At 43.2% G+C, this 22,500-nt stretch overlaps 1 protein-coding gene across 6 annotated transcripts in view; it reads right to left on the bottom strand.

Annotated features, from left to right (window-relative positions):
* The window catches only part of Gabpb1 (GA binding protein transcription factor subunit beta 1), a 50,654-nt gene extending 28,419 nt beyond the window's left edge, over window positions 1-22,235 (bottom strand). The window contains exon 1 of one of the 6 annotated variants that reach the window (XM_021642835.2): window positions 22,061-22,235. Coding sequence is in view for 2 of the 6 variants with exons in the window: in XM_060371656.1 (XP_060227639.1) it covers window positions 21,331-21,354 (24 nt within the window). In the remaining 4 variants the exon portion in view is untranslated. Of the gene's footprint in view, window positions 1-20,437; window positions 20,980-21,330; window positions 21,568-22,060 lie in introns of those variants that run through there. The other 5 variants (XM_060371656.1, XM_021642836.2, XM_060371655.1 and 2 more) reach the window with 5 other exon arrangements.
* Window positions 22,236-22,500: the final 265 nt, after the last annotated feature.

Here is a 22,500-nt window from a genome sequence, read left to right as displayed (position 1 = left end):
AGAAAAGTTGATCTCTCTCCTAGAAGTACAGCAAAATCCAAACTACTAAACACAGATGAGCCAAATTTCCACTTAAATGTCTCTAGAATGAAACTTATCCTTTAAATAACCATTTTAAGTGTTGTGTACAATGTAAACATTTACAGCGTTTATGCAGCCAGGCAAGTCCACTTGGCACACACAGTGCCAGACAGAGCAACATCTAGAGAATCCCTACAGTATGCCAAACTAGAGTTTCACATTTCAAATCAAACTGTTTTCTCCGTCTCGATTTGTACACATTCTGGACAGTAGGTCCTTCGCCAAATATGAAATTATCAATAACTCCTTTTCAAATCCCGCATTCTTCACTCTCTATCCCACTTTCTTTAAAGTCCCATATTAACTTCTATGCATAGGCAGTTCTTTAAAGTGATTTATAAAGCATTTAGCATAACTGAAATTTGTACTCTTAACAGACTCCTACAAATATATCCCAGTTTATAGTTTTGAAAATTATACACAGACAGAAAAGGGTGGATTAATAAAAGAAATTGTATTTATAAATTATCTGTATTAGAATATAAGAACTCTCCAGTTACAGACAATCACTAGTCGCGGTGTACAACAGATACCTTCTATTTCAGTTGCTAATAAAGGGTTAGACTGCTGAGAGAGACATCTAACTCAAAATAAAGGTGGGGAAAGAAACATAAACAAGAATCTAACACAGCAGTACAAAAACGAAGACATGACGGCCATGTAGTCTTCAAAAAGAAATAACCGCTGGCTGTCACTGATGAATGTAAAACAATTTTAAAGTAATTACTACTGTAGTCAAGGGTTATTAAAACTTATACTTTAGCTGGGCACAGTGGCACACAGCTGTAATCCCAGCACTCTGGGAGTGCAGAGGCAAGCAGATCTCTGTGAGTTTGAGAGCAGCCTGGTCTATAAAGCGAGTCCAACAGAGCCAAGGCTACACAGAAAAACCCTATCTCAAAAAAAAAAAAAAGAAAAAACAAAACAAAAAAGACAACGAAAAAATTTACACTTTTACACTGCTCTATTATGCATGCCAACATCAGCAAAAGTAAACAGCTTTAAATTAATTTAGCAAATTAAAAATTTTAAGAATGTCAAAAACCCACTGGTGAAATTATTACCCTTCTATGAACCCATTTTAAAGGGAAAATATAGATAAGTTATAATGGAAACAACCTAAAGGAAGAAAAGTAGTTCAATTGGAGAACCTAACAGCACAGGAGGCAACCATTTAATTAGCTTGAAGCTATATAACATAAAAGTTTATGTTGATACTAAGCCAATAAGCACAGTTTGAATATCTGCATAAAAACCAAAATATAATCAGGTGTGGTGACACACAAAATTTCAGCAAGCTGATGTAGATAAAAAGATCCTAAGTTCAAGACCAGCGGACTTCACAGCCTGCCTTGGGATATATATGTATCATACTACTGGGTCACTTGTCAGTATTTTCAATACTATATACATATATGCATTATATAGTATGTATGTGTAAATGTGAATATTTAACTGCACAGTAGATATGTATATAGCTATCTACACACACACACACACACATTACTAAAAGCATTAACAAGTAATCCAATAGTATAATTACGGGAAATTTCCCATTTTATAGTTTCTGTAATGTTGCTATTTTGCTACCTAACTTAAAAAATTAAGGAACAAATTACAATGTACAGCTGTTAAATAAGGAAATGAAACATTGAGGAAAGTCTTACTAAACAGCCTTACTAAACAGGAGGAGTGGAGGAAAACGAAGGATACGGAAGAGCAAAGCTGATGACCTTACTTAGAGGCATTACCTTACAGCATTTGAGTAAATATACTCCCATAACCGGGCCCCCCATGTTTCAATTATTCAAAACCTATTATATTTAAGACTCTGGTACTGAAGCTATTGTAATTTTTTTTTAACCATAAACAACGTTAACAGATTCATGTCACTAGCCTAAGAAATCAGTGGGTCTCAAAAGTAGCAACAGTGTCCCCTAGAGGCCCTTCTTGTATGTAGGGAAGCACTGGAAAGATTGAAGATGGGAAAGGCTCTAGCTAGCATTTAATTAATGGTCCTGCCAGGAATACTAGAAGTCTCACAATGGGGACACTCAAATGGCAAAGAACTGTCACATGTTCTGGTCCTCTGCTAGAACAGTTTATACATACTTTTAACCGCTGAGCGATCTCTCAAACTATGATTTTCATTTCAACTTAACAGAAAGAATTAAATACTTTTAAAGGATCTAATGGGAAGAAAATACATGAGACAACATCAAAATCAAAGATGCTCATTTTCTTGTCCAGATAAAAAAAGAAAAATTTAAATAAGGAAACTATCAAAACATAGCACTTTTTATGCTCACCTAAAAACAGAGTGGAATAACTCTGACTCAGGGAAACTCAGTTGCAGCCAGACAATGAAAATGACCAAGACTAGGTGGCTCAGAGGCTAATAGACTGCTGTGAAGCATGAGGGCCACATGAACACCAGGTGGAGATAAGGCTGGCCGAATTCAGAGTGCTCTGAGTTCAGTGAAAGACCCTGCCTTCAATAAATAAAGTGGAGAGCAACTGAAGACTCAGTTTCAACCTCTGGTCTTCACATTCACACATGCACGGGCACTTGTGTGCGCACGCGCACACATACATACATACATACATACACACACACACACACACACACACGCCCATGTCCATGCAAATGCACGTACACACATGTATACCACACACACACACAAATGCTGGGTCAAGTCTTCAGTTCATTCAGACTAATTACGTTAAATCCTAAAAAAAAAATAAAAAAAAATTAAATTAAAATACATGGTTGCTAATATACCCAGAACCTACTGTGCCTGGGATGACACTCTCCACTTAGTTTAACACTCCCTTTCCCTTCGAGAATACCCATTACAATGAATACAAGGTCCACTGACTCTACTGATGGAAGTACCAAAGCAGAGGCTGAGACCCATAGCCAAACTCTGGGCAGAGTGCAGGGAATCTTATGAAAGAAGGGGCAGATAGAAAGACCTGCAGGGGACAGGAGCTCCAAAAGGAGAGCAACAGAACCATCAAAACTGAGCCCTGGAGCCCCTAAAGAGAATGTACCCCAACCAAAGACAATGCATGGAGAGGACCTAAAACCTCAGCTCAGATGTATCCCATAGACTTAGTCTGTAACTGGGTTCCCTAGTAAGGGAAGCAGGGACTTTCTCTGGCATGGACTCAGCGGCAGGCTCTCTGATCACCTTCCCTGGGGAGGGTGCAGCCTTGCCAGTCCACAGAGGAAGACATGCAGACAATTCTGATGAGAACTGAGAGGCTAGAGTTAAACAGAAGGAGAGGAGGACCTCCCCTATCAGTGGACTAGGGGAGGGGCATGGGAGAGATAAGGGAGGGAGAGTGGGGTTGGGAGGAGACAAGGGAAGGGGTCACAGCTGGGACACAAATTGAATAAATTGTAATAAATAATATAATAAATATTCACAAACAGTATGTACTGGCTTAAGAATCAAAATCCTAAACTGTATATACAATATAAACTGAACTATGTAAAAAATGCACAGAAAAAAAACTAGAAACAATAAAGCATGATAATAAAAATTCCAAATTTCCCCTTTATTTTGTAAGTTTTGTGCAATAAATTCATTACTCATGCAATTAAAAACAAACATTTATTAAAAATCTTTACATCAAAATTAGGTTACACATAAGCTTAAAAACTTTTACTATATAGTTTTAGATGTTGAAAGCATTTGTTTTAAATAGGAAAATGATGTAATTATCCGGTATATAGCTGTACCTATGAAATATTCTTGGTGATCATGATTTGTCAGCATTCTCAGGAGAAAGGAATGTCAGAGGCTGAAGAGCTGGCTCAACAGTTAAGAGCACTTGTTACTCTCTTAGAGGGCTTGGCTTCAGTATCGAGCACCTACACAGAACCTCACAAGCACCTGTAAGTTCCAGGAGGCCTAGCACCTTCCTCTGGCCGCCATTGGCACTGCACACACTTGGTGCAGACATACATGCCACAAACACTCTTACATATAAAATAAAAACAAATAGAAAGGCATTTCACTAATACAGCCTTCAGAATCTTGTCACCTGTTATCTCCATCATAAAAAGAGAGCAAGAGTAAAAGGACTTATCAAGTACGCCCAATTTGAACTGAATTTTCCTATCTTAAATTTTTGTCTTCTAAGAGAACACAAGAAGCTTCTGAGGTAGAAGGCAGTGAATCGTCTGAGGATGTGGGTCTGTCTCTCCTCCCAGTGTAATTCTTTAGAAGGGAAGAATGGTCACCACACCCACTTTTCTTTCTCTGAAAAAGCCTTCTATGAGGATAGCCTCATCTTCATGACCCTCCTACCTTAGCCTTCTTAATGGCAGACGTGCCATCACATCTAATATTCAACCACATTATCTTAAAGACAGTAATAAGAGCTGGAGATGGGACTGAAATAAGAGGCCCTGCACTCAATCCCACCATTACGTTCGCTTCTCTCACTCACTCACATTCACACGTGTGCACGTGCACACGCACACACGTGCTCACTCACACTCACACGTGTGCATGCACGTGCACACGCACACACATGCTCACTCACACACTCACACGTGTGCATGCACGTGCACACGCACACACGTGCTCACTCACACACTCACACGTGTGCATGCACGTGCACACGCACACACATGCTCACTCACACATTCACACGTGTGCATGCACGTGCACACGCACACACGTGCTCACTCACATTCACACGTGTGCATGCACGTGCACACGCACACACATGCTCACTCACACACTCACACGTGTGCATGCACGTGCACACGCACACACATGCTCACTCACACACATTCACACGTGTGCATGCACGTGCACACGCACACACATGCTCACTCACACATTCACACGTGTGCATGCACGTGCACACGCACACACGTGCTCACTCACATTCACACGTGTGCATGCACGTGCACACGCACACACATGCTCACTCACACACTCACACGTGTGCATGCACGTGCACACGCACACACATGCTCACTCACACACATTCACACGTGTGCATGCACGTGCACACGCACACACATGCTCACTCACACATTCACACGTGTGCATGCACGTGCACACGCACACACATGCTCACTCACACACTCACACGTGTGCATGCACGTGCACACGCACACACATGCTCACTCACACATTCACACGTGTGCATGCACGTGCACACGCACACACGTGCTCACTCACACACTCACACGTGTGCATGCACGTGCACACGCACACACATGCTCACTCACATTCACACGTGTGCATGCACGTGCACACGCACACACATGCTCACTCACATTCACACGTGTGCATGCACGTGCACACGCACACACGTGCTCACTCACACATTCACACGTGTGCATGCACGTGCACACGCACACACATGCTCACTCACATTCACACGTGTGCATGCACGTGCACACGCACACACATGCTCACTCACACACTCACACGTGTGCATGCACGTGCACACGCACACACATGCTCACTCACATTCACACGTGTGCATGCACGTGCACACGCACACACATGCTCACTCACACACTCACACGTGTGCATGCACGTGCACACGCACACACATGCTCATTCAAGTTCTCTCTCCCGTTAGCCATTTTGAGGCAGACATAGTAGTGAGCTGAGGCAGAAAAAAAAAATCAACAGGACTTCAAAGCTTGTCTGGGCTACATGGTGAACTTTAAGTCATTCTGGGCTACACAGCAAGACCTTGTCTCAAAAATCCAAAGAAAAGAAAAAGAGGAGAAGAAAAGAAGAGCTGAAGAAAGAAGAAGAAGGCGAAGAAGGCGGCCAATAGCTTCCCTTTGGGGAGGGGAGGACCCCAAATTAATATACAATGGAAAAGGATTCAAAAGGCTGATGACCTCAAGGTAACAACTGTGCCAGACATGGAAAGCCTATCATACTGGAGCAACATGACAGAAGGTCCAGGAAAGAGGCCTCCAATAAAAGCCACGACGCCTCTTGAGAAGGGACTGAAGCTTCCAATGGAGAGTCTGGGAAGCATGACGATGCATAAGTAGCTAAGTAAAATAGTAAAAGGAGGCTTTTTCTCAGAGAAAAGCAAAATATAGTATATGTTGCAGTCCTATTAATATATAAGCACATATTACAAAATGTGGGCTGAATAATAGTCCCAAAGATGTCTACACCCAGGACCCATGAATGTTGACTTACATGAAAAAAAAGTTTTGTAAATATAGATTGCTCAGGTGAGACCAATGCAAAGAGCAGGAGGGACTGAAAAGTACGTGATAAAAATATAATACTGACCGTAGCTCCGTGTGTGTGTGTGTGTGTGTGTGTGTGTGTGTGTGTTTGTGTGTGTGTTGACAGATCAGGCGAGATGGAACATGAGAAGGGTAGAGAGGGAGAGACTGAAGTGAGATTAGTTTGAAGGCACTGGAAGGGTCACCACAGTGACAAACCTCTGTAATCCCATAAATGGAGAGGATAAGGCAAGACCGAATTCAAGCCTACAGGGCCATCTCAAAGTAAACAAAATAGCTTTAAGTGTATTATACCACACTACCAAAGTACAATTTATCTATGAGGTCCTCACTTCCTACAACCATAATCTTGATCTCAGAACTCAAGGCCAAACATCCTGTGATAATCTCAGAAAGTGGAGACTTTTCTCAGGGTAACCCTCTTTCAGGAACTGGGAGCTGACACTAGATTTCAGTGGAAGTGCCCTTCTTAGCACCTTTAAAGCTTGTCTCTGAGAATCTGGGGGAAATGCTCCTCTTTTGTCCCTTTTTTTTTACCCCCATGGAATTATTTTACCCACTCCAGCAATGCAAGCCTGCTCAAAGCCATTCATGTCCTAGAGTGTATGTTGCTGCTCAGGGACCCTCCCTTCTCTAGTATCTGCTACCCTGCCTAAAGCACGCATTTTTATCTGATCCACCAACTAAACAGCATTAAATGATAGTACAGTATAATATTAATACATAATACCATTATACACATCTAAACAGTCTAAGGATTTTTTCCCCTTGAAACAAGGTCTCATTGTACGACCTGACTAGCCTGAAACTAACTCTGTAGACCAGGCTAGCCTTGAACTTCCAGAGATCTGCCTATCACTACTACCTAGGTGCTGAGATTAACAGTCTAAGAATTTTTACACAACTTAAAGCATACACTCAGTGACACACCTCCTCCAACAAAGGCACACCTCCTAATCCTTCCCAACAGCAGAACAAACATAAAATATAAGAGTCTATGGGGGCCATTCTCATTCAAACCCCCACTTTCCACTCACTGGCCTCCCTCGGTCATATTATAATGCAAAATGCATTCAGTCCAACTTCAAAAGTCTGCAGTCTTTCACAGACTCAACATTGTCTGAAAGTCCAAGGTGTGCATGGTGGTAGATGCCTTTAATCCCAAGCACTCAGGAGGCAGAGAGAGGAAGTTTGATCTCTGCGAGTTCCAGGCCAGCCTAGAAGTCCAGGACAGCCAGAGCTCTCTGACAGAGAAACCCTGTCTTGATGCAACACACTTGTCTCTCTTGGGTTGGCTCAACTCCCTGTATACAGCTCTCTTTAGCAGATATTTCATAGCTCTAGCATCTTGGGGACCCCAAAACAAATCACACAGCCTCTCAGGCCCTCCATGCAGGAATTCAGGTAGAACCCACAACTCCTTTACTCAGGTATCCTTCAGGACTCTAAATTCAGAACCATGTGGATGAAGCTGCTACTAAGAGTAATGAACTATTGGCTTTAATGGAGATTTCCTTTTTGCTTGCTTGTATTGTTTTGTTTCAAAGCAGGGTTTTCTCTCACATGCCCAACCTTGGTGATTTCAAGACAGCCTATTAATGTTGACTATGTGCATGATCAGAAGTAATCACTTAGTCAAGTCTACTAGGAACAAGTAGAACAAAAAGAAACAAACAAAGAGCACTGGGAAATTCAAAGGTACAGCCCAGGCTTGTACTGATAAAAATAGATTAAGAGCCCAGATCTGAGCAAAAGAAGTAGTGCCCTGAGGGCCAGACCCCATTCAGCTAAACTTAAAGAATTCTCTGCTCAGAGGTGGGCATGTTGGCAAACACCTTGATCCTGGAACTTGGGAAGCAAAGGCAGGTGGATATCTGTCAGTTCAAGACCAGTCTGATCTACATAGGGAATTTACACAACCAGGGCTCTGTAGAGAGATCCTGCCTCAAAAGGCCGATCTAAAAAAACCCAAATAATAATAACAACAACAAAAAAGTCTGCTCCTAAAAAGCAACAAATGAAAACTTCGGGAAATGTGATTAAAGGGAGCCAGAATTCTACTCCAAATAAACTCTTCCATAAGGTGCCTTGGTCTTGGTCTCTTTCTTTCTCTCTCTCTCTCTCACACATACACACAATTTTTGAGGAATGTGGAGACTTTGGAGCTTTGAACTAAGAAAAGCAGTTGAATGTTGTAATCAAAGGGGCACTCTCACAAATGGAAGATAGTAGCTCTGAGAGCAACAAAATCTACATAGGGCCAGTTCAAGAGGTTTCCGAGGAGAACAATACTAACAATGGGTGCTAGAGGCCATTTCAGAAGTATTTTTGGCAAAAACCTGGATGGTTTTTGCTCATGTCCTAAGAACTTGCCTGAGGCTAAAGTGAAAAAGTAAGGAACTAATTTCTTGGGCAGAGAAAATTTCAAGACTGCACAATGTTGGGTCTATGCCACCATTATTGACAGCAGTTATGCAGGTTTTGAAAGACCAAGGGATTAAAAATCAGTGGCTATTATCTTAAAGTTTAAAGCACAAGCCTGAACTAAGGCCAGCTAGGTGGAGATATGTCCAGCCACCTGGGGGAAGAACTAGCCTCAATGCCCCAAGGGGAAAAACAAGCCTTACTGCATTCTTTCCCCGCCCACTAGTTATACAGTTGCTAGGAAACCAGCTCACATAGCCAGGCCAGAACTGTTTGTGATCTTGACACTTTAAATGGACCAATCATTTCAAAAGTCAATTTCCCTTACCCAATCATGTAATGCTGAATGAAGCATGTAAGTCCCTGCTTGCATTTTTTTTCCTTTAAAAACCCTGTTCCCCTAGACCCTTTGGGGGAATGAGGGGGCCCAAATTCCTCTCCTGTTTCTGCAAGAAGTTTGCATCCTGCGCTGAGCACGGATACAATAAAAAAAAAAAAAAAAAAAAAAAAACCTCATGTACCTACAGCGGAGTCTATTCCTGGTCTTTGGGGTTTCATGAACTGTACATAACAGTTTACATTGAAAAAGAACAAGTGGAGCAGAAATACAGACTGTATGGTTTGTAAAGAAAAGGGACACTGACAAACTTAATGTTATATAGCCACAGTATGTGCCAGAAGAGAGGACCCTGTTGAGGAGGGATCTGCTTTGCACTATGGCCACACACACACACACACACACACACACAAATCAACAAAAGCAGTATGTGTGCCTCAAAAATCAGACCGGGGGTTAGGGAGTTAGCTCAAGAGTAGAATATTCATGAGTGTGTGAGAAAAGTAGGAGACCATGGGTTCAATCCACAGAATAAAAGAAAAAAATATAAACTTAAATAAGCCAGGCATGGTGGTGCACGCCTTTAGTCCCAGCACAAAGAGGTAAGGGCAGGCAGATCTGTGTGAGTTTGAGGCCAGCTTGGTCTACAAAGTGAGTCCAGGACAGCCAAGGCTACACAGAGAAAGGAAACCCTGTCTTGAATAACAAACCAAAAAACCATAAATATAACTCTTTTTAAAGAAACTGTAAAGCTCAAATGTTATAGCCAAAAAATTTATTTTAGGCAGCCTTCCATCATGCAACTCACTCTCAATTAAGTTAAACTTGTTTCATGTAGAGTTACTCCCAAATTCTTCTACATAAAACTTTTATGCTTATTTGTAAACATCCATAAACTCCAGGTAAATACTAAAGATCATCTGCTTAGTGGCTGGATGGCTCAGAGGTTAAGAGTACTTGTTCTTACATCAGTTCCTTTAAGTGCCAAGCACCAACCGGACAGCTCACAGCTGTCTGTAACTCCCATGGCAGAGGCTCTGACACCTTTTTCTGTAAGCCTCCAGCACCAGGTAGACATATGGTGGAGATACATACTTGTACAAAAACACTCGTACACATAAAATAAAAATGTTTTTAAACGGTTCACATACCAAAAGATATCACTCTACTCCACCCTACAAAAACATTCTAACTTTACTACATATATAATACAAGGTAAAGCAATCCTACATGTTGCACTTGTTTTTAAACTCTAATTTTTGGTGGTATTTAAGACTCTACCTTCCTTCCACCAACACTTTAACCCTGGGTAGGAGATTGGTGGGGAGAAGGGGTCCAGACCCCTTTGCTTCTCCTGGCTGTTTAGAGTCAATGGGGTCCTTGGGGGCTATAACAGTCTCCATCAACAGCAAGTGTGCAAGCAGTCTCCTCCAAGCTGCCATACTGCCTGTCTCTAGTCTCTCCAAACTACCACTCCTCTTTCTGGGCTCTCATATTTACATCCTCAGGAGTCCGAGATCACGCCCCTCTCTGTGCTGCACAAGGCTCGCCATTACCAGCTGGCAAAGACCACGCCCCACAGGAGGCAATTATCAGCGGTGGACAAACAAAAGCCCAAACTAAAATCCCACACTTGGGATTAAAACAAAAACATATTTATGTAATATAACTGGGTTTTTTAAGGAACCAAACTCCCATTACCACTACAGAATTAAAAAAAAAAAAAACTGAAGTCACAATCTTAGCCAAAAATACTTTACATGGAAGACTGTATTCACTACCTAGTAGAAAAACTGGCAGATGATGTCAACAGACATTTCTAATAAACAGAAATATCGGGCTGGAGATAACTCTGCAGTTAAGAGCATTGACTGCTCTTCCAGTGGAAACAAATTTGGTTCCCAACACCCATGTTGCAAAAGTCACAAACTGCCTTTAACTCTAACTCTAGTCTGGGGGTTTGGGGGTAGAAGGGGGAAGACAACAACAACAACAAAAAAAATCAATTTTCTTTTAATTTATGTTGTTTTGTTTTGTTGTTGCTGCTGTTTTTTGTTTTTGGGTTTTTCAAGACAGGGCTTCTCTGTGAAATAGCCCTGGCCATTCTGGATGTGCTTTTTGTAGACCAGGCTGGCTTGAACTCACAGAGATTTGCCTGCCTCTGCCTCCCAGGGTGCTGGGATTACGGGCATGCACCCCCATGCCCAGCTTTAACTTTTTTTTTTTTTTTAAACAACAAAAAAAAAGGAAATACAACAGGGTCTGGAGACAGTTCAGCACTTACCAGTATCTGCTGGTTTTACAGAGGACCTAGGTTCAGTTCCCAGCATTCACACTAGGTAGCTCACAACCACCTGTTAGCTCCAGTTCTAGGAGAATATGATGTCTTCTCTGGACTCTACAGACACCTGCAGACATACATACACTCAGGCACACACACACACAATTTTTTTTTTTTTAAGAAAAAATGCAACGATTACTGTGGCAGTAGTGGCTCATGACTTTAATCCCAACACTTGGGAGGCAGAGGTTGGCAGATCTCTGTGAATTCAAGGCTAGCCTGGTCTACAGGGTGAGTTCCAGGACAGCCAGGGTTACACAGAGAAACACTGTCAGACAGAAAGACAGACAGAAAGACAGGAAGAGAGACAGAGAGAGAGAGACAGAGAAAGAAAAGAGAAGAGAAGAAAAAGGCAATGACCAAAAATTAGAAAAAATACTTAGCATCAGTAACCTTTTAAGAAATGCTAATCAACTGGGCATGGTGGCACACGGAGGCAGAGGCAGGCAGATCTCTGTAAGTTCAAAGCAAGCTTGGTCTACAAAATGAATCCAGGATAGCCAAGACTACAGAGAAGGTGTCTCAAAAAACAAAACAACAAAGGGAGGAAGGGAAGGAGGGAGGGAGGGAGGGAAGGAGAGACAGAGAAAGAGAGAACGAGAAAGAGAGAAAAACAGAAAAAGAGAGAAAGAAGAGAAAGAAAGAGAGAAAGAGAGAAAGAAAAGAGAGAAAGAAAGAAAGAAAGAAAGAAAGAAAGAAAGAAAGAAAGAAAGAAAGAAGAAAGGCTAATCAACCACAATGAAGATAGGACATGGTGGCACACACCTTTAATTTCAGTACTCACAAAGCAAAGGCTGGTGGATCTGAGTTCCAGGAGAGCCTAGTCTTAAGAGGTAAGTTCCAGGCCAGCCAGAGATACACAGTGGGACCCTGTCTCAAACTAAAACAAAAACCAAAGACAAAACCACAATGAAAGAATATTTTACCCTAATTAGAATAGCTATTTTTAAAAAGACAATAATTTCTGGTAAGACTACAGAGAAAAGGAAATACCCCCTGGTGGCGGCGGTATGAATAGCAATAATGGGAGATTCCTTAAAAGCAGAGTGGTCATGTGATCAAACAATCCAACTACTAGACATACATCCTAAGGAAATCAAAGCATCATGCAAAAGAGATAGCTGCACAGTTTGTTGCATTATTTATTCAGGACAGCCAGAACTTGGATTCAACTTAGATGCTCATCATGGATGAACAGAGAAATATGACCTACAAATGAGATATTTCACTGTGAAAAATAATGAAATTATCATGTGCACAACATGTATGCTTATCGTAAGTAAAAACTCTCAGAGCACAGACACTGTTATTTACATGTAGAAATAGCTCTAAAAATAGGATAGTGGTAACGAAGGCCTGGGAAGGCCACAGGAGGGAATAAAGAACATGGTTAAGAGGTAAGGGGATCCAATGGGTAGGAGGAATGAATTCTAATGCTCCATAGCACAGAATAACTGACTTACAACAATTAAATACTTTAAAATAGCTAATAGGGTTGATCTTGGATATTCAAGACAAAGAAATTATATATTCCAATATATCACTGGAATATATAATGATCTAGGCCAGTACAGTAATCTGATCCATTCCTGTACTCCGTAAGTATGTGCAGTGTGTGATCTTAAAAATATGTTAATAGCAGCTGGGTGCTGTGCTGCATGCCTGTATCTCAGCACTTGGGGAGGCACAGGCAGGCGATCTATGTGAGTTCGAAGCCAGCCTAGTAGTCTACAAAGCAAGCCCATGACAATCAAGACTACAGAGAAACCCTGCCTTGGAGAAACAAAATGTTAACAGTAAAAAGAACGTGAGGAGTAGGCCATTAATCCCAGGCAGGTCTCTGGTCTCTGAGATTGAGGTCAGCCTGGTCTACAGTTACAGGACAGCTGGCATACAAGAGAAACCCCTCCTCAAAACAACAACAAAGGGGAAAAACAGAAAAGAATGTATGGATTATAACAAGTCAGCCTGTAGTTCAGACTTACAAAGAAAACTTTGAGTAGTGCGGTGGTTTGAATACAAATGTCCCCCACAGGCTCAGAGTGGTGCTATTTGAAAGGATTAGGGTTTATGGCCTTGTTGGTGTTGGTATGGCCTCGCTGGGGTGGGTTTGGTGGTTTCAGAAGCTCAAGCCAGACCCAGTGGCTCACTCTCTTCCTGCTCCCTGCTGATCTAGATGTAGAATTCCAGCCCCTCCAGCACCACATCCACCTGAATGCCACCATGTTCCCCATCATGAGGACAATGGACAAAATCTCCAAACTATGAACCAGCCCAAATTAAATGCTTTCCTTTATGAGAGTTGCTCTAGTCACGGTGTTTCTTCTCAGCAACAAAGCCCCCGAGACGAGCAGTTCCGTCTCAGATTGCAATGCTATTGTTCAAGACTGTGCGTCGTGATCTGTGACACACAGTTTTGATGAGTTTCAACTACTGCTCTTTTAAAATCTGAATATACAACACAATTACATGTACACGTATGCACAAAAACACAGTAACGAGTATATTTGACCATATATACTATACTTCCTACTATGGGCTACTGTATTTGGGGACTGAAAATGTACTTGATTTGGTATGTGAGGCCCAGCAGAGTTTTATAAAGTTGAAAACTATTTTGATTGTTGCTATATAGGTTCAAAGACAGGTCTCAGTGAATCTACTAACAAGCTAAGCTTGCACCCCACCACTTAAGATACTGAGTTTCCTCACTCCAGAGCATACTCCCTGGCTGACACCCAGGACATTTCCCTGACCACTCCAGCGGCAGCTACACCACACCACCTCCCCTTACCTCGCTTTCCTCCTTTCTACTTTACTCACCCAACACCAGAAACTGCTGACTACCCCTTCACTCAAATGCCCGTTCCTGCAAAGACTGTCTTGATTTTGGTTTGGTTTTGCTAAACAGGGTTTCTCGGGATAGCTCCAGCTGTTCTAGACAGAACTCGCTCCGTAGACCAGGCTGGCCTCAAACTCAGAGCTCCACCTGCCTCTGCTTCCCGCATTCCTTACCCCGCAATGTCGAGATTAAAGGCATGTGCTACCAACTCCCTGTTGATTTTGTCTTATTTTATTACTATGAGATCCAAACACAGCCTGGCATGGGACAAGTGTTTCTGAATAAGTTTTAAATGAAAGGAAAAGGAAGGACATTATCAACAAGGAAACAGAAGTTTCATTATGCTACAGAGTAAGGAATAAAGTCAAAGAAGCAGAATGTAATATGAAAAAGTAGACTTTACCCTGAGACTACTGGAGGTTATTCAAAAGTGTTAACTTTCAAATGTTTATTGAGCACAGGTTCAATTCATGTTGCTTGGCACAGTGGTGAATGCAAAGGTCAACAGCACAGAAGAGAGTGCAAAGGCCAAAGGCAAACTCTCTCTTGTTGGGCTTTCAGGACCATGGGATTTGGAGGTTTGGGGAGAAATTATTCTGGCAGTCATATTCAGGGTGGGTTCAAGGAGGGAGAATCTAAGAAAAACTCCTGGTTGGTGGACATAAGGAAGAGAAAACACGTATCATAAACAACTTCAAGGTACAAGGAGGATAAAAACTGGGAACTGACAAGTGGCTAGAAAGTAATAAACCTGAAGGTGATGGAAATTCCTTAGCTTTCCACTAAATCATAAACCTTTACACTCAGACATCAGCAGCAAAAACAAACAAACAGCTATCTGGGGAAAGAAAAACAAGTCAAGATTATTGCTGACATGATAGATGACACTGGTTAATAGAATCACCAAACAGTAGACAGTATTCAAAGGAGGTAGGATATTAAATAAAGACAACCTTATGAGCCTTTATGAAATAAAGCAACAGAGCACTGCAGTAACAGCTCAGCAGTCAAGACAGAGGACAGGGGTTCAGTTTCTACAATCATCATGATGGTGCACAGCCATCCTTAATTCCAGTTCCAGGGAATCTAATGCCCTCTTCTGATCTCTGCAGGAACTAGGCATGCACATGGCACACATACATACATGCAAACAAGACATACATACATATTCAAGCAATTATCCATATTGGCTCCATATTATCAAGATAAAGCCTGTTACTACTCACAAAGAAAAAAGTTATCTTAAACAGTAGGAATACAGTATCTAATAGTACTAAGTCAGGAAAGTTGTAAAAGAACCTGGAGCCAGGCAGTGGTGGTACACACCTTTAATCCCAGCGCTGAGAGGCAGAGCCAGGTGGATCTCTCTGAGTTCAAGGCCAGCCTAATCTACAGATTGAATTCTTGAATTCCAGGACAGGCAAGGCTACAGAGAAACCATGTTTCAGAGAGAGAGATACGCGAGAGAGGGAAAACCTTGAGCAAAAACTGTACCTGGACTCTTTTAACAGTAATGAAACAAAGGAATGAGGCAGATAACTGTAACAGACTCGGAAGTTTACTTTCTTCTCCCATTTTATGGCTGCTCATTTGAAAGCAGGGGGAATAAACCTTTACAGATAATGAAGTAATCAGAGAAAAAATTAAAATGTGGCAGCTAGATTCCTGAAAATATAAAATTCTTCTTTGAGTCTACAAAATGGCAGAAGTGAAATTCACCATGATGACAGTAAACAATGTGCATGCTTATACTCTTCTTTTCCAGTAAACAGAAATCAACGGTAACAACTGAGGAAGAACAGAAGAAAGCAGAAAAAAACAACATGAGATTCCACAAAATTAATGATGCCAAGTAGCATAGGACGACTTGAAACTGTTCACCATCAATTTAAAGTAGCCAAGAAATCCTTATAATTCAACTTCTTCACATATACTATGACTTGTGAAGTAAAACTGAAGAAACTGGTAGTGGAAGTTCTACTAAAGAGAACACAGAAATATCAGTAATGGCAAAATACACTAGACAAAATTGTTTCAGTCTGAGCCACACAAAATGATCTCAATTGAGTGACTTGCAAACAAGAGAACTGTATCTCTCATAGCACTCTTTCTGCTGTGCGTTTACACAGAAGGGACAACTGCTGTATGCAGTCTCTTTTTAAGGACACTCATTTCATGCCAAAGGGTTTTATATTTCCCCAGAGTTGATGGTGCACGCCTTTAATCCCAACACTCAGGATGCAGAGACAGGCTAGTGTTAAACAAAACAACAACAACAACAAAAAGGACTTTAACATTTATCATCTAATTTCCCAAAACCTTTGTCTGAAAGATTTACAGTTCAACATGAATTGCAGGCCACATTCAGATGACAGTATTGAGAAGGGGGAGGGGGAAACCCCCTATGAATGGAAAGGATAGACTAGAGAGAAAGCCATCAGTCACATGAATAAAGATCAAAGATTTCACATTATTTTGAATATAAAGGAAAACTTCTCTATCATTTATATCTTACACACTAAATGCTTCCTAACTGAATGTAAGTGCCATAGACACAAGGTCACAAACATAACCTGCGTTTAAGCAGCTACACATCCAACAGTTTCTTTAGGGGGGTTGTTTGTTTTTTTTTTTTTTTCTGGAGGGAGGTGAGACAAGGTTTCTTTGAGTAACCCTGGCTGTCCTAGAACTCACTCTGTAGTCCAGGCTGGCCTTGAACTCTGTCTCTTCAGTGTTGGAATTAAAGGTGTGTCACCACACACACCAGTTTTCATCCTGAAAGAAACTGACCTAAGTCTAGTGTCCAATATTGTAATTTTATGGCCTTAACCAATTTTCTACATCTACCAAATGGGAGGTTTTATTAAAAAGAGGTATTATGGTACCCCATTCGCTTCACTTCTTTTAAGGAACCACTAGTATATTCCCAGATAATCAGTAGCCTACCTCTCTAGTGTAATCAGACTAAACATCTAACTTTAATAAATATACTCAAAATTCTTCTAGAAAAACAACTGCATTATAGAATTACAGGATCAGTGGACTTAGCATAATTTAAAAAATAGTCACAGTGGCTGCAGAGTTGGCTTGGTAGGTAGTTTTTAACATGTGTGATGCACAGGAAGATCCGATGTCCATGTGTGCAGCAGAGTGGGGTCAGATCCCGGAGAACAGGAATTGTAAGAATTGTGAGCTGTCTGACAAGGATGCTGAGAACTCCACTTGATGTACTGAATCAACAGTGTGCTCTCAACCAGGCATCTCTCCAGCCCCAGGGCAAAGAGCTTTGCCACCAAGCCCATCCTGAGTTTGATCCTTGGACTCATATCTAAAAGGAGGGAACCAGTTCCCAAATTGTCCTGTAACCTCTCCAACAAGATCCTCTTGCACCCATACGTAAGTAAATAAATATGAATACAAAAACAACCTTACCACAACCAGCAGCAGGCCATTTAGTATACACCACTTAGCCTGAAAACTTAACTTCCAGCTGAAATGCACATGTTTAAAGGGGACACTGCATTGGACTCCTTCCAAAGATAATATAACATTATTACTTTGCACATATATTTACATATATGTATATATACATATAAACTAATTCCAAGATTAATGATTGCAAGCATTCTGAATAGTATGGCTGAGAGCCTGTGATAACTATACACACTAGGTTGGGCATGGTGGCTCATGCCTGTAATCCAAGTATTTCAGTGGCTGAAGCAAGGGAATTAATCCAAGTTCAAGATCAGCTTGGACTACACGGGTTTCTGGGGGCAACTTGGGGCTAAACTGAGATCCTGTCTAGAAACAAAATAAAACAACCTAAAACTTACTATTAACTATTAACTATTAACTAAGGCGGCAGTTCTCAACCTACAGGTCACAACCCTTTGGGGACTCAAACAACCCTTTCACAGTGGTTCCCTAAGACCAGCAGAAAACACATGTATGTATGATTCATAACATTAGCAGAATTAAGAAACAGCAACAAAATACTTTTATGGTTGAGGGGGTCACATGAGGAACTGTATTAGAGAGTAGCAAACTGAGAAGGAACCATTGCTCTAAGGCAGCACTCTAAACACTGTATGTACGAACTCATTTACTGATCCCCACACCTCCATGACAGATACTAGAACAATCTCTACGGTACAAATAAGACAACTCAGGCACATAAGAATCAGTAATGGCTCTTATTATCAACAATGCTTCAACTGGTATTCTTCACATATATCAAGGTAAGTCAAGATTTATCTTTGGAGAAATTACTTCCAGCCTACATCTCCAGAACAATGTCATAACATCCGAAGCCCCAAGATGCACTAACCTTTCTGGACAACACTACAGTGCTGATTTATGAGGGAACAAATAGGCTCTGATTCTAATTTCTTTTGACACTAGAATTATCTTTTACAAGGATAAAAAAAAAATCTTCAGAAAAGTAAAATGCCAACTATAATTAACCTAAAATTGGGACATAATTTTACAGACGTGTTAACTATTCATTGAAAAACCATGGGGTCACTGGAAAGCTACCTGCCTTCTAGGGAACAAAGTTTGCAATTATTTATTTTATAAACTAGTGTGAAGAAATTGAAAGGGTCCTAACACATACAAAAGTTGAGACAGAAATGCTAACTTTAATTTGATCACTACACATTACATGTCAAATTATCATGTTTGTCAATCTATAAACAATTTCCTACATGTCCAAGAACTTGACATGAGTCTCTAATGTCTCCAAATGATATAAGGGTTGGACCCCGTTAGTGCATTTAGTGGCATGAGACAACTTGCAAGAAACTTGAGTTCCCTCAAAAATGAATTTTTGACTTAAAATTTAACATGACAAATTTTGAGTTTGTAATGTTTGCCTTACCCATACCTGAAGAAGATAAAAAAAAACAAACAAACAATCAAAATCAAGTAAAAATATGATCCTGTCTGTTTCTGGGGGGAAGAGGTGGGTGTTGAGACAGTTTCCTGTGTAACAAGCTAGCTGTCCTGGCTTGCTTTGTAGATCAGACTAGCCTTGAACTCAGATAAGCCTACCTCTACCTCCCAAATTCTGGGATTAAAGGTAAATGCCACCCAGACCAGCTCTGTTTTGTTTTATGAACAGCAAACATTAAAAATGCACCTGGCACTTTCTGCCAATTACATGAAGAATGGCCAGATGCTTCCTGTTGATGGCACAGCAGAGAAAGGCCAACTGACAGAATCAGACTAGAGGTCACAAGAAACCACTGGAAACTCAGCTTCCTTCCAAAACCATTAAGCCCAAACTCATCTTGAAATTTTACACATTAATCACCCAAACTTAGGAAACAGAGACTGACTCAAAAAGGAGAGAGGCTAAGAGCTTATATATGCAAATTATATATGCATACTTCTCATGCTGGTTCAGCAAAGCTCTCATTTCCACTGGAGTCTGAAGCGCCTTCGGGGCAAGTGTGCTCTTGAAAAAGACATTTACACGGAGGTCTTTTCAAGCACATCTACTGTGCTTGTAAATCCACTTTATTGTCTGTGTACATCATTAAACATACAAACCGGAACTTTAAAAAGTCTAGTCACTTTGACTATTTCCAAGTATTCCTGAGACTTCAAGACTATCAGTGAATTATGACCTTTGTAATGCTGAGGTCCCTAAATCCCCATCTTTTAAAAAGTTAAAACCCTCTCCCTAAAAATTCATATTTTGTTTGTCTTGCATAATATCCTGATTGTACTTACATGCTGAAAACAGGATGGGATGTCATGTTTTTTAAAAAGAAAAAAGTATGATGTACAGTGTTTTCCAGTGATTATGTAGTATGATATCACAAGACCGCCTGCAAAGATAGATTCAGGAATCTGTCTTGTGTTAAACTAGTAGGCATTAAAAAGCTTTGCAAAGACGCAAAACAATGTGACTCTTGCCTAAGTCACGAGCTAACACATAAAACTTGATTGTTAACAAAACAGAAATGAGTAAAGGGTTAATAGCTATCAGGTTCCTTAAAATCCAAAGTCAGAGTCTGAAGGCCTAAGAGTCAAAATCTCAAAGTTAAAAATTCGGTGCGTTTTAAAATCTGGGATGGCAACTAACTCACGAGGAGAGGCACACCACCACCTTTTTTTCCCTGATAAAGATTACACCTCAGAAAGTTAACTTGCCTGAACAGACAGCAAACCAGTGTCTGGAGAAAAGACTTAAAACTATTCCCACGCTACGAAGCTCCCTTTCGGAAGGACTGCGGTTTCGTCCCCTGCTTTAAAGAAACGTATAGTCCAAACGGGCTTCAAGCAAAAGCTTCAAGGGAAAACCCGAGCCAGTAGGCCCGTGGCAGTCCTTCGCTTTCATTTTGGAGATGCACGATGGCAGCTAAGCACGCGGCTTCGACACAGTGGGGAGAGGTTCACGACCGCACACTCAACACCGATCCGTGCCCGGGCGGGGGGGACGACCCGACGAAACTCGCGGCTCCTTTCCCGCAACCGTGCTCGCGTGGGTTCCGGCGGCGAAGTCCCTGGAGCCAAAAGCTTGGGCTCCTGGGAATGGCAGGCTCCGTCCGTTCAGGACCCTCGCGTCCACCCCGCCCCGGCCCGGCCGCTCCGGCCGAGACCCGAGCGCCACGGCTCCCGTGGGCCCCACCGCGGCCCGGCCCGGCCTTCCCGCTGGTCGTCGGCCGGGCCCCGGGCCTCAGGCCGCCGAGACAAAGGAGCGGGCGGGGGCCGCGCCGCCGGGGCCGCCCCGCCGGCCGCGACCCCCGCCGGCGGCCACGGCGACCCCACCGCGGCCCCGGGCCGTGGGGCCCGCGGGAGGTGGCGGCGCCGGGCCGAGGAGGGGGCGGCGGCCGCCACCATGTCTGCCGCCCCTCCCAGGAGCCAAGCGCCGGGCGGACAAAGCGCGGCGGCGGCGGCGGCGGCAGCGCGGACACCCAGGCCGACCCCGCCGACCCCCGCCAAACGAGCGAGGCCAGGAGCCCCGGAAACCCGGCGCCTTAATGCAATAAACAGGAAATCGCGGGGATGATCTGGGTTCCGGGGGAAGTGGAATTATTTTTTACCAGCGAAGAGATCAACTTCCACATCCGGTGGTAACAGGGCCCTACACAGACCCGCACTGACCTGGAAAAGCTTCGGGAGCGCCGGCGGGGGAGCGGCGGGAGGAGGTGCGGGGACCGCGGCGCCTCGGAGCCGGCAGGGCTGACGCGGCCCCGCCACACACGGAGCGCTTCGCTGCACGGGGCGCTATTTTCCGAAAATGCCGCGTCTGGTCGGCGCCCAAAATCCCCACCGAAAAGTCCCCGTCGGCGCGGAGGGACACGGCGGGCGCACTCCCAGCATGCCCGCGGCGGCCCGGCCAGCCCGCGCCGGGTCCCGCCCCCGGGAGCCAGCCTTCCGCCGCTCTCCCCCGGCCGGGTTCCGGCGACCGAGGGGGACCAGGGGGTCTGGGTTTGACTTTGGACGGAGGGAGGGGAAATAAGCCATTTCTAGCGTTCGGCCACACAAAGGCTGCGGCGGAATGATCCGCGGGGCCGGCCGCAAGTCCCGGCTCGCCCGGCGCCTGCGCGGCAGCGGGGTGAGCGCGGCGGAGGCCATGTGCGCGGCCGAGGGAGCGCCCCGCGCCCCGGGGCGGGATGTGTGGGGCCTGGGCTGCGTGTGCCGAGCGGCCCGTCTCCTCGCCGTGGCGCGTAAATCGCAGGGATCGCGGCCCGCCCCGGGCTTAACGTTGCTCGCGGGGTGTCCTGGCAGGTTCCCGGCGTGCGGAAGAGCAGCCGGGAACCTAGGATGTACCTTAAAGTCCCGGAAGGTCGGCCTGAGTCGCTGGTTTCGAGGTGCCAGTGCAGGAACAGAGGATGTGTCCTCTTCGCCTGCTGTGAACTGGTCCTGTGTGAGGAGGATGCTTTGCGGGCTTTTTGGTTTTGTTTTAATGTTGCAACAGAGACTCTTCCTAGGTGTCTGTAGTGTCGGGCTTTTGGTTTATTTGTTTTCGAGACAGGGCTTCTCTGTAACAGCCCTGCCTATCCTGGAACTCACCTTATAGACCAGGGTGGCCCAGAACTCACGGAGATCCGCCTGCCTCTGCCTCTTTTTTTTTTTTTTCCTGGGATTGAAGGCGTGTGCCGCTGTGCCAAGAGTTCGTTGGGAGCTGGTTTATTTGTGAGAAAAGGGTCTTGTAAATTTAGCTAACACCCAAAAATTCCACTGTGGTATATTTAACAGAGAAGCCACTC

This window comes from Meriones unguiculatus, chromosome 18, assembly GCF_030254825.1.
Source record: "Meriones unguiculatus strain TT.TT164.6M chromosome 18, Bangor_MerUng_6.1, whole genome shotgun sequence".
Taxonomy (NCBI): Eukaryota; Metazoa; Chordata; class Mammalia; order Rodentia; family Muridae; genus Meriones; species Meriones unguiculatus.
Note: the sequence above shows the minus strand (reverse complement) of the source record. Positions and strands in the feature narration are given on the sequence as shown.